The sequence below is a fragment of the Strongylocentrotus purpuratus genome, unplaced genomic scaffold (assembly GCF_000002235.5).
Source record: "Strongylocentrotus purpuratus isolate Spur 01 unplaced genomic scaffold, Spur_5.0 spur5_scaffold_8, whole genome shotgun sequence".
Lineage (NCBI taxonomy): Eukaryota > Metazoa > Echinodermata > Echinoidea > Camarodonta > Strongylocentrotidae > Strongylocentrotus > Strongylocentrotus purpuratus.
The window spans coordinates 19,781-32,509 of NW_022145614.1; the positions used below are offsets into that span (position 1 = coordinate 19,781).

A 12,729-nucleotide genomic window follows, 5' to 3' on the forward strand; every position below is an offset into this window, starting at 1 on the left:
CACGCGCACCTCAGACTAGAGGCATCTTCACACTATAATTTAGTGTACAGTAGTAGAATCAAGAATAAAGTTAATACCGATTTAACTGTAGCTTAGTTTATTTCAGTTAGTTTGAGTTATATTATTACGTGTTATATATATATATATATATATATTGTGTCATGTTCGGTTTCATTTATACGAACTAGATTAGTTGTATTTACGGGAAAAGACATAGAGATTAATATCAATGCTTAATGAGTTGCATTAATCACAGTGTTCAAGTGTGACACATTATTGAATGTTGATCATACATTCATTATAATTCTATTTCTATTGCTTTATAGTGAACCACTCACTCGTGTACACCACATATACTCAACGTTCGTTTTACTTATTGCTACATAATATTCGTTGTTCTACGTTACATTCTTCTCAGCAACCATCCCGGCTTCAATATAACAACAAAATATTCATTTGAATTCATATATGAACAACCACTTTATAAAGTGCATTGTATAGGCCATCTACGGTAATTTAATTATAATCAATTATTATGATACTAATCCTACTCATGTTACTTCTACTACTACTACTACTTATAATAATAATGATAATAATATCAATGATAATGATAAATGTATATAATAATTATTATAGGGCTAATATAATGAAATAAATATTCTAAATGATAAGAATAGTAAGGATGATGATGATTGTGATGATGATAGTGATAGTTATAATGATAATATTAATAGTTATAATCATAAGCATAATTTTAAAAATCCCCCATATTTTTCCCTCCACAGGGATTTTATTGATTTTCATTTGAAACAAATTAACAAAATATATTCAAGGTAATTTACATTTATAACATAAATAAAATTGGCTTTTCAAAATACAAATATTGTTGAACTGTTGAGTTAACAAAAATTTATTTCCCATATTCATGGAAGAAAAACAAATACAGAAAAAAATTGTTTGAAGTAAACAATTCCTGAATTGAAACCATTTTCTTGTTAGCATGCAATTGAGTACTCATTATGGTATCCTTATATTGAGAATAGTATTTTCGTAACGGCACCGGAAAAATTACGTAATGCTTTATTAACTGAGTGTCAAGTTACTTGTCAAATCAGCATACATCGAAAGTGTAGCCTTGTGGGCGGAGTTAATTTCTCCGAATGAATTATAGGAGAGTAGCAAATTTGTCTGGACTGATACCGGTATACAGAATGAGAGGCAAGGACTACTATCACCAGTATAGCACTGAGGGTGTGATATTTTCTCAGCTGATTGTTTGCATGACACGAAAACACTCCAGGCTGTGGACAAGTCAATGACGAGAACCTAGATATCGTCTTTTTTTAGTTATTTTCGCCCAAAAGAAGCTATTTCTCTCTTTTTTTCGCTGAAGACATCTGAGACAAGTATTTCTCAAATGCCATCATTTTGCTTTACACTTTTCCTGATGATTGGTTTTTTCCTGATGCTTTATTGGTGTCAATAAAGGTTTTATCCACCCAATGCGCCATGTTCTTTCCTTTGAGGGACGACTGAATACCTTTGTGCTGAAAGATAGAAGGTTTTCTAATGTACTTCTTTTGCTGAGCATTCAAATCTTTGAACTTACTGAAAAGCCAATCGACGGGTTGATCCTGATAGAAAAACAAGATAAACTGTGCAAGCCTATCCAAGTCGTATGCACGCAACAGTTGTCCAAAGGTACCCAAGCTAGCGAATTCCAGTATCACCCATTTAACGTTGCTCTTTTCCCGAATATACGTGCGAATAGCTGTAATGTATCCTTTTACCGTAATAACGTCGTCTTCCATGTGGAGGTAGTACTCTGAAAGACCACTGCCGTAAATGAAAGTGTAAGCAATGTCAACACATTGTTTTGAGCGCCAGCGGACTCTGGTCTCTGAATCTCCATAATTGGACTTGAGATTTTTTAGGGAAGGGTAAAAGGACGCCGGGGCCTGGATGACTTGGATGAATCCACTTTCTAGATATGGAAGGTATTTGTCTTTTATCATATCCCTTAATATGGAGCGCTTCTCGTCCTCAAAGTCAGCAAGGAAGATGAGGAGAATGGCAGCAGAGCGTTCCTCAGGAGATGAATTTAGAATTAGAGAATCCAGCGTTTGAGACAGATAGTTATCCGTTTCCCTAAGGACTGTAGGTAAGCCTATCGTCAAAAAATCTGAAAACAAAATAATAAAACATTATATATTACAAAATGATTTAGGAAGTGAATGAATACACCCCACATACATTATAAATAATTCAATATAGTTTGGGTTTTTTTTTTTTAATAAGGCGGTGTCACACAGAGGCCAAAAATCTGGATTTTAGTTATCCTATGAATTGCAATCTGACAGTTTGTCTTCAATTATCTCATTAAAAATCCTCTAACGAAGCAAGAAAATTCGCCCTTGAAAAGATTTTCAAAGAATTTTTTCTGTCTGACACCAACGTTGAAATAGTCCCTTTAAAGGTCAGTGTAAGGTCAACGTTTGATTTAATGATTGGATGGCATATGATTTTTAACGCGCTATCAATGCCAATGAAAATGACAATTTATTCTCATGTCACCCACATTGGGGTATTGGAGAAGTTTACAATCAGTTTGAATTTGTCAATTTAACACTGTAAAATAAACAATACAAATAGAATTAATGTTAAGCAATACTAAATAACACTTACGACAATAGTGATAACAATTATGATGATAAATATAATAACAATATTGATGATGATAATAATAATATTTATTTATTTATTTATTTATTTATTCAAGTTTTATTTAAAATAGAGGGTAGGTACATTCAGTTTAACAAAACTGCTTTCCAAGTACGCCCTGTATTAATAATCAAAAACAAAACGATAATATTAATTAAAACGATAATTAATTACGAAATTAATGCAAGCTATTGAAAAAGAAATTTACTGGCACCAGTAAATTGATATTTGAATTAATGAATTACTGGAAATATTCTTGACATCAATTTAATAAATTGATATAAGACAAAGAAGAGAAACATAAAGTTAATATTGAACTCATAACATGTTTTTTGCACATACTTAAATTAATGAAAACGAAGCATTATTTTTCGACAGAATTTTACTAAGTTTAAACGTGTTTGTACATTATTGGAGTTAAAAAGCTGATCCATTTTCAGTGTGTTTGGTCTTTCAATAAAATATTTATCGATGAACAATTTTCTGTCTGAACGAATGTAGGGCATACAAACAAGTAATGAAACTCATCCCCAAGTGATTGCAAATTGCACAGCGTGCATAGCCTCATTTCCCTTGGAGTATTGGAATATTGTTATTATCATTATCATCATAGTTTTTCTCACTATTGTCGATAGTGTTATTTTTATTGATTAACATTAATTATATTTGTATTGTATATGTTACAGTGTTAAATTGACAAATTCAACTGATTGTAAACTTCTCCAATACCCCAATGTTGGTGTCATGAGAATAAATTATCATTGTCATAAATTGTCATTGTCATTGTCATTGCGCATTACTTTTGATTGAACGTGTGATGTCACAATGCTTATATCTACCTTAACGGCGAATGCGCAATGGCCCATCAAAAATCCGGATTTTAGTTATCCGGATATTTCGTAGCCTGTCTGTCACCAGTCTGTCACCGACGTAAATGAAAAAATAGATTTCTAAAATCTGGTTTAATCAAGATGGGTCGGGATTTTCTGTGTGACACCGCCTTATATATACAACAAGGTTAGAAGGCGAGAAATCCAAACAAGCCCTAATTTAGAAAAAGAAAACGAAAAGAGAGAAAAAAAATAGAAGAAAAACAAATCAGTTGTTTTTGTTTGCTATTAAAAGTTAACCCCTTATCCCTTTAAGATAAAGTTGTGTTCTGGTCATGATTGCATTTTGAAAGAAAAGATGCGGAATGGATCAGAAAAAGCTGATCATGTAGCATTTAAGTATTAGTGTGTACTGCAAGGTTCTGGAGTTATCAAAATCATAATAAATTTGGCCCAGTCGAGGTAAAGTAACAAGCACTGTACACAAAAAGATGTATATGGGACTACACAAATGGTGTCGAGCCTACTTTCCTTGATTTCCTTATCGTTCTATGCAGTACACATTTTCTACCAAAATTGTTTGGCAAATGACATTTATTTGTAATCTTGAACATTATGCGTAAGTTTCGTTTGATTCTGTGAGAATTCATTTTCTTTTTTTTACTAGAACTCAAGTTTATCTTTAACAGATGTTGATCCCGATATATGATTTTAGACTCGTATGATGATTGCTCTTGTCTCACTCCCGCCAGGGGCGTATCTACGAGGGGGTAGGGGTTTTATCCCCCCCCCCCCCCCCCCCCACTGAATATAATTCAAATATACGATATGATAAAACTTAAGCTTAGTGTTTATACACATTTTAATGCCCGTAGTCTCTCTTTAAACTTTGAAAATATTCACACTTTTTTTTTGTATGCACTTACATTAAAATTCTCTCTTATTGTTAGACCAGAAACTTGGATTTGTGGTACCTCTAATGTTCCTTTTCATTAAGATGGTTTTACTTTTATACATTCAGATATAGTAAGCGGTAGGGGAGGTGGTGTTGCATTATTTGTAAAAGAAGATATTATATGTACTATTCTCAATGATTCATTTGAATTTTATGACGATTCTATTTCTAAATATTTATTTGTAGACTTTGTGTTTGTACTAATCTTTAAATATACAATGGGTGTTGTTTTTAGAAAACCTAACTCTATCATTGAGAATTTTTACAGATTTGTAATGATGCACTTGGTACTTTATCGCACGGAAATGTTGTTATAGCCGGTGATTTTAATGTAGATCTTCTTTAATTTCATAATGCCCAAGTGATTAATTCTGACGCTAGTAAATTTGTAAATATAAATGCCTCAATTGGGCTTCATATAATTTGATTACTATCCCAACTCGTATTAGAAGTAATAGTGTGACATTAATTGATAATAAATTTAATAATGTGACAAATTGCAAATGCACAAGTGGAACAATATTGACTGACATTACTGATACTACCTAGTGGTTCTGCATCTTGGTTGATGAATAAGTCAACCCATTCACGACAAGATATCGAAAATTCCTATACACTTTGTACAGGGCCCACCCGGTTCTCGTAAGTAACGGGTTAAGAGTGTAGAGATCGTCGGGGTTCAAGAAGGAAGTCACGGCAGCGACTTGACGTCAGGAGCCTATGACCCCTGTTACACATGCGTCGGCTTTTAAAGCCGGCCCCGGAGGCGGCCTCACACCTGCAACTTGAAGCCGCCTCGAGATCATCGAACCCCTGTTACACATAATCTCGGGCCCGCAATTTTGTGTCTACACATAGGCCGGCCTCACGTCTCCTTTTCACGAGCTGACGTTGGGGCGCACTCCAGAAGACAGAAAGAGAAAGTGATATTGATAAAGACAAAGAGTAACATAAGAGAAGGTGACAGAAGGAAGAAACAAAGATTAACACAAGGAAAGACAGAAAGAGAAAGTGATAGAATGATAAGAACAATGAATAACATAAAAAAAAGTTGGCAAAGCGCGCCCGATGTATTATGTTGATATATGATGACAGGTCACGTCACTTCCGCTTATAACTTAAGCCGGCCCCGAGTCCACTTTGGTGTTACACCTACTGATTGCGGGACTGAGTCCGGAATTGGGCCGGCCTCAAACCACATCCAGAGGTGGACTGGGTTTTACACGTACGTCGAGCCGCCTCCGGCGCCGGCCTCAGTCCACTAACAGACGTATGTGTAACAGGGGTATGTGGAAAGGTGAATAGGAGACTCACACGACGGTCCCAAAGAGGACCACGACCAAACTGGTCCAAGGCTCCATGATAGGAATCGTATCCGCCGAAATCAATCGGACACACACGTTTCTGGACCATTTCGATGTCATCGGATTGTCGAGCAGTAAGGGATGATATGCATTGCATAAATTGCTATCAAATCAGAAGGTCGGGATTTTACATTTTTTTAGTCAACACAGAATAAAGAGACGTCTGCTAGCCTTTGAAACCTTCGTCAAAACATTGGTATCCCAATTTAGATCAGATTGAAGAGTGACACCTAATAATGTCAAATTTGTTAACCACATCCAATCTGCTATAAGCTATTTGAAGTGCTGGAAACGCTGTTTGTTTCAGGAATGATATATTCATGACACAACTCTTTGAAGGAATGAGCCTCATGTCATTACAGTATCGCATCACTTGACGAGCTGGTCAAATTGATCTTGGAATACGGAGGGCTCTCTTGATCGGCGGAATTCTGCTATGCTCCGGTCATCAACATATTTCCACCTGTATTTGTTTTCGACTTAGGCGTCGTTTATGATAGCAAGAAAGAGCACGGGGCCCAGTTTCGTAACCTGAAGAACACCGGATGTTATACTCAGGTCACTGGATATCGTTTTATTTATTTATTTATTCATACTTTTTTTGCATTTGATATTTTGGTATTAAACTTTTTGGTATAAAAAACTACAAATGACCAGTTTCAGGGCAGGTTGAAGACCATAATCGATTAACTTTTTTTAACAACGACGTTAAACATTGCACTCAAAGCTGTCCACCGACCCGGCTTGTCGAGATCCTTGAAGATAGGATTCAAGAGACTAAAAAGGTAGTGCAAAGTAAATGTATCAGCGACATTTCTAAATTGCTTTTGATCTATAACGGGGAACTTAGAGATGAAGGTCTCCATCACTCGTGAAAAGATACCCGTGAAGGATATCGGTCTTAGATTCGATAGTTGTGTAATTTGCAGTTTCTTTGGGATAGGGGTAATCACAGCTCTTTTCCAGCTAGAAGGATAAATACCCATGCGAAGGATAATACCGACAGGGGCTTAGAAAGTTGCAACGCAATACCGGGATATCACTGGACAAGGTGGCCTCAGACGCATTCAGACGTCGCAAGATATTGTCAACCTCATGAGCATAGATGGTAGGTGGTGCCGAAGAGGATCTTGGAGGTAGGACGGCAGAGATGCAGGGTCGAATGTCGGGAGTTGACTACAGACATCAGAGAAATGGTCGTTAATCCTAGTAGCCTTTTGTGACTCATTGTTTCCAAGGCATGGTTGTAGGCTAAATGATGGTTTGGAGACCCCAGCCATGTTTCGGATTTGACGATGCTTCTGAAATGATTCGGTCTGCTTTAATCTGTGAACCTGTCGAGGATATAATACGTTGTCTCTCTCTTTGCTATCTCTCTCTGAGCTAGATTCCGAACGGCGCGAAACTCAACTTGATCCCTGCTATCAAATGCCCACTGTCGTATCCAAGATAGAATTCGAGCTGTGATCCAAGGTTTATCTGATATTTTTCGTTTCGAGATAACGATTGGAAAGTTTTTATAGTAGGCTTTGTTGAGCACCTCATGAAGATTATTACCCATTTCATCAGTGCTTTTTATATGATGTAGCCAATCGAATGTGTAAGATGTTATCCATTGTCCAAATGCTCTTTTGTTAGAGTCCCGTAGAGGGCGTCTGTAATTTTTAATGACGTTAGGAGACGATCAAGACGTCAACACAGGTGCATGATCCGAATTAGCTACAGGAGCTTTTATAAAAGGCTCGTTAAACTGCTCGGGATGATCAGTACAAATCATGTCTAAGGTGTGATTATTGCTAGTATATTGCTTAACAATCTGTGACAAACCGAGATGCCTCGCAAATACACTAACATCAAGGTCATTGAAGTCTTCAACTATCATCAACAAAAATCTTTTCTCAAAGTTTGTTTGTTGATTTAGGGAAGCAGGGTGCGATCCAGCCGGGGACGATTCTCAACAACATGAAGCAAATAGTAAGCATCTAAAAACTTCAGATGCCTGTTTGATTATGATTTAAATTTGAGTGTATGCCTCAATCATATATAGAGAATATAACCACTAATTTCGCTGAAACGATTCTCCTCCTCCCCGTTCTTCTTCATCTTCTACTTCCTAGTTGCAGTAGTTGGAGTAGTAATAGCAGCAGTATCATAATAATCATTGTTATATTTATAATTATAGTAAATATCATAATTAAAATCATTATTATAAAGCTTTTTTTTGGTTATCATTCTTATAGTTACTTGTACGCTTTTTCTTCTGATCATAATTATCGTATACACAATACGTCATGTGCCAAGAATGTATTGCTATGATACATCCAAGATGTCTACCAAAACTGTCAATTCGTTGCTGAAATAATCAAGCCAAAAGAAGAAACATTAGAATTTCTACTTTAAATTGAAATAAATTATATAGGAGAAATAAATAGAGAATACAATCATGATTTTGGAACAAGGGGATTAACATGGACATAAAGCACTTGTTTACATGACCACATTATCTCTTATTCATTCTACCTCCAATTTTTCAGACTGTTTTCAAAACAATATCATGTTTGTCGATCATAGTTTTATGTAGCTTGATGCCTCATGGTAATTTAAGCAATCTAAGCAACAATTTCTGAATTTTAGCGACAATCGTTCGCCTTTGCTGCTCTTTAAAGGTGAAATTCAAAGAAAATCACAAATATGTCAACTAAATGTATCACTAGAAACTGGTAAGCTAACAGATGGCCATCGTACAAGTTTTAGGTCAACTACATATCGGGTGATTTATAAAAATACAAATACAACCACCCCCATAGCAGCTGGAATATGCGAGAGATTCGCCGGAAAAATAACGATGTTTTAATGACGTCACTATATGGACCAATACTGCCCAAACAGACGACATCCCGTAAAGAATGAACATAATTGCAAAGCTATTATTTGTCAAATTATAATGAGTTTAGTGTATATAAATGTAATGGCATGTCAAACCATTCAAAAGGGATATGACCCGATTCTGATAACTAAAATATTTTGCTTGTAAATACACGTGGATAGGGGTTAATTAACAATCAAAGAAACCAGACTTTCAAATTGAAAACCCCCCGGAATGATATTAAGGACGGCATTTGTTCCCTCTTGAAACGCCGAACATACCGCGTAGTGTGCAGCTGAATATACAATGGCGTCTTATTTTGCTTAAAAGCGACAGATTCCTTTATTTTTGTATCGCTGCATTTGTCATCAAAATAAACCATGCGCGGGGTTTAGAGTGAGGCAATAGATTATACATTTAGCCTGACGGTAGTGAAGTAACAGAAAGAACTCAAGAGAAGATAAAAACACAGGCACTGAAAATGTGTGAGATGTCATGGGACATCGTCTGCTTGTGCAAATCATGTCCATACTGTGATCTCACACATCTCAGCAGCGTTCGGAGAGCTCTTCAGGTGCTATGCCGGGGCTGTATTTAAGCGTTTTGTAATTTATAATAATCATTACTTCGAATGTGTCCAAGCATTGAATTTTGATAACCTTGTCGAATCAAAGCTTCAACTTTGCAATAATGAAAATAAAGTTAGTTTTTAAAATCAATGAATATCTACTTTAATACTATTATGACGTGCAATAACAAATTGAAATTTCAGAACTCATGATAAATTCGTTTAACAGTTGATTCCACTTAGTTGATTCTATTGTTCGGGTTATTTAGCAGAACGAGATAGAAATTGATATTCTCATGGCTAATGACTTTGCGTTAGTAGTTATTCATCGTCTCTACAATGCTATTTGAACAATATTTGGTGAAAAAAGACGGCATTTCTATGTAGCGTCAAAAGCCATCAAATAACGAAAACATGGCACATAAAAAGATTCTCAGTACTGGGTCTGATTTAAAGAAAACTTAATTTGAACCCGGCCATATTCTGTCTCTCCCTCTCTCTCTCTCTGTCGCTCTCGTTTGTCATTGCCTTCATTTTCCCTCGTTTCCTTCAGTCTTACCACGGAATATGTAATGTGTATGCACGTGTATGCCTCAATCATTGAGAATATACTCACTAATATCGCTGAAATGATTCTTCTCCTACCCCTTTTTCTTCATTTACTTCTTCTTAGTAGTTGTAGTTGTAGTAGTAGTAATAGCAGCAGTATCATAATAATCATTATTATTATCATTGTTATATTTATTATTATAGTAAATATCGTAATAATAATCGTTATTATAGTAAGTATGTGTTATTTTTATTATTCTTATAGTTATTTGTATGCTTCTTCTTCTTCTTATCATTATTATCGTATACACAATACGTCATGTGCCAAGAATTTATTGCTATGATACATCCAAGATGTCTACCAAAACTGTCAATTCGTTGCTGAAATATTATCAAGCCAAAGAAGGAACATTAGAATTTCTATTTTAAATTGAAATAAATTATATAGGAGAAATAAATAGAGAATACAATCATGATTTTAGAACTAGGGGATTAACATAATGACATAATGCACTTGTTTACATGAGCACATTATCTCTTATTCATTCTACCTCCAATTTTGCAGACTGTTTTCAAAACAATATCATGTGTGTCGATCATAGTTCTATGTAGCTTGATGTCTCATGGTAATTTAAGCAATCTAAGCAACAATTTCTGAATTTTAGCGACAATCGTTCGCCTTTGCTGCTCTTTAATACTATTATGACGTGCAGTAACAAATTGAAATTTCAGAACTCATGATAAATTTGTTTAACAGTTGATTCAACTTGGTTGACTCTATTGTTCGGGTTATTTAGCAGAATGAGATAGAAATTGATTTTCTCATGGCTAACGACTTTGCGTTAGAGGTTATTCATCGTCTCTACAATGCTATTTGAACAATATTTGGTGACAAAAGACGGCATTTCTGTGTAGCGTCAAAAGCCATCAAATAACGAAAACATGGCACATGAAAAGATTCTCAGTACTGGGTCTGATTTAAAGGAAACTTAATTTGAACCCGGCCATATTCTGTCTCTCTCTCTCTCTGTCGCTCTCGTTTGTCATTGCCTCCATTTTCCTTCGCTTACTTCATTCTTACCACGGAATATGTAATGTGTATGTGTAGGCCTCATTATGTTAATTAGGGTCAATGGTCAAATTATCTCAATATATCTTCCATACATCCATAATGATCAAGGCTAAACAGTAGACACTTGACATATGGATAGATAATAATGGGAGAAGCATTTTATATAACAATATGACATCGCGAAAATGCGTTCTTCATTATGTAAATCATTAGCATACGTATCTCCTAAATCGTCAAAGTGACGAATTAATGTCTAGTTTTTCTTATTATTCTTCCTCGAATTTGTTCACAAGATATCTCAAGAATGAATTAAGCTATTATCATGAAACTTGTAATGATGATAGATATATATAGAAAATCAACTCATGATCATATCTTCATAACAGAAAGTCTTTCCTCATTCATATTTATCATGATCAAGGTCAATATCCGTCCAATCAATATCAGTTTAAGAAATGCGCGAATGCGCGTATGTACGCGCGTCAATGCGCGCGCAAATTTTTTAATTGCTCCAAATCATCTTAAATTCATTTTGCATACGTTTCATGCCATTATATGCATTTCATAAAAAATCGCGCAAACGCGCATTTTCGCGCGTTTTCGTCCGTCACAGCCGAATGCAAAATAATTACCCGTCAATTCTTTTTGACAGGATATTCCTTATATTTGTCTGAACAATTTGATACAATGTTTATCTCTTTATCACTATTAATAACGGAATGAGTGTCTGTTCAAGGCGTATGCGCGTGTTTTGTAATACATAGCATATATTGGCAAAAACATGCCTATAAAAAGTCCATTATAGCTCTTTGGGATGCCTAGAGACTCCCCATTATTTTTTTCATATTTGGATAGAGTATGAGTAGGAGATATGATTTCATGTCTTATTCGGCCATTAAGTACATCGTGACGTCATTATAATAGCCTTGGAAGTCAAAATACGAATACGCACATTATGACGTCAGCATATTTATGGGAAATCGAATGTATCTCTGTAAATATTGATCAATTTTCTTCTAAATTTTGATACGTTGTAGCTGAGACAATTCTCCACAAGATCACTACAAATATTTATTCATTTTGATGACGTCATTTTAGTGAAAATTGTGATTACAGGCGACACATGTCAGATTTTTGCTTAATATGCGCGTTATGCCTATGGAAGGTGATTGATACTACATTCCAGTCTAGACTTCATTATGTTGCGTATGTAGTGCGTCGAAATATCAGTTCAATGATTGGTAGGCTCTGCAATCAGGCGAAAATTTTAGCTTGTTTAGTAAATTAATAGATTAATCATATAACAATTCTCTATCAAATACCTAAAGGGGGCGCTATACCACTTTTAATCATGGTCATCGTCATTTAAAACCAAAAAATTATGCATTCAATATATTTGCTTAAATTCGTTTATTATCTGTTTAAAATTATATACACATTAAATATTGTATCAAACCATATTATGTTCATGAAAATGTATGATTAAAAAAAGAAAAAAGATGCAGAAACCAATAAATCAAATCAAATCAAATCAAATCAAATATCGTCATTATCGATTTAATGAATATTATCATTAGATCATTATCAGCACACTTTCATGATATAAAAATAGCTACGTATCACCTAAATCGTCAAAGTGACGAATTAAAGTCTAGTTAGGTGATACGTACGAAGTCTACGTATCACCTATTGATTTCGTCAAGATTTTTCTTTTTCTTCTTCCTCGAATTTGTTCGCAGGATATCTCAAGACTGAATTAAGCCATTATCATTAAACTTGCCATGATGATAGATATTAGTCT

The 12,729-nt window shown here is 35.0% G+C and overlaps 1 protein-coding gene across 1 annotated transcript in view; it reads right to left on the reverse strand.

Annotated features, from left to right (window-relative positions):
* Positions 1–893: 893 nt before the first annotated feature.
* The window catches only part of LOC105441386 (alpha-1,3-mannosyl-glycoprotein 4-beta-N-acetylglucosaminyltransferase B-like), a 37,488-nt gene continuing 25,652 nt past the window's right edge, over positions 894–12,729 (reverse strand). The window contains exon 5 of the mRNA XM_030975127.1: positions 894–2,185. Within this exon, the coding sequence (XP_030830987.1) occupies positions 1,437–2,185 (749 nt within the window). The 3' untranslated portion in view covers positions 894–1,436. The remainder of the gene's footprint in view (positions 2,186–12,729) is intronic.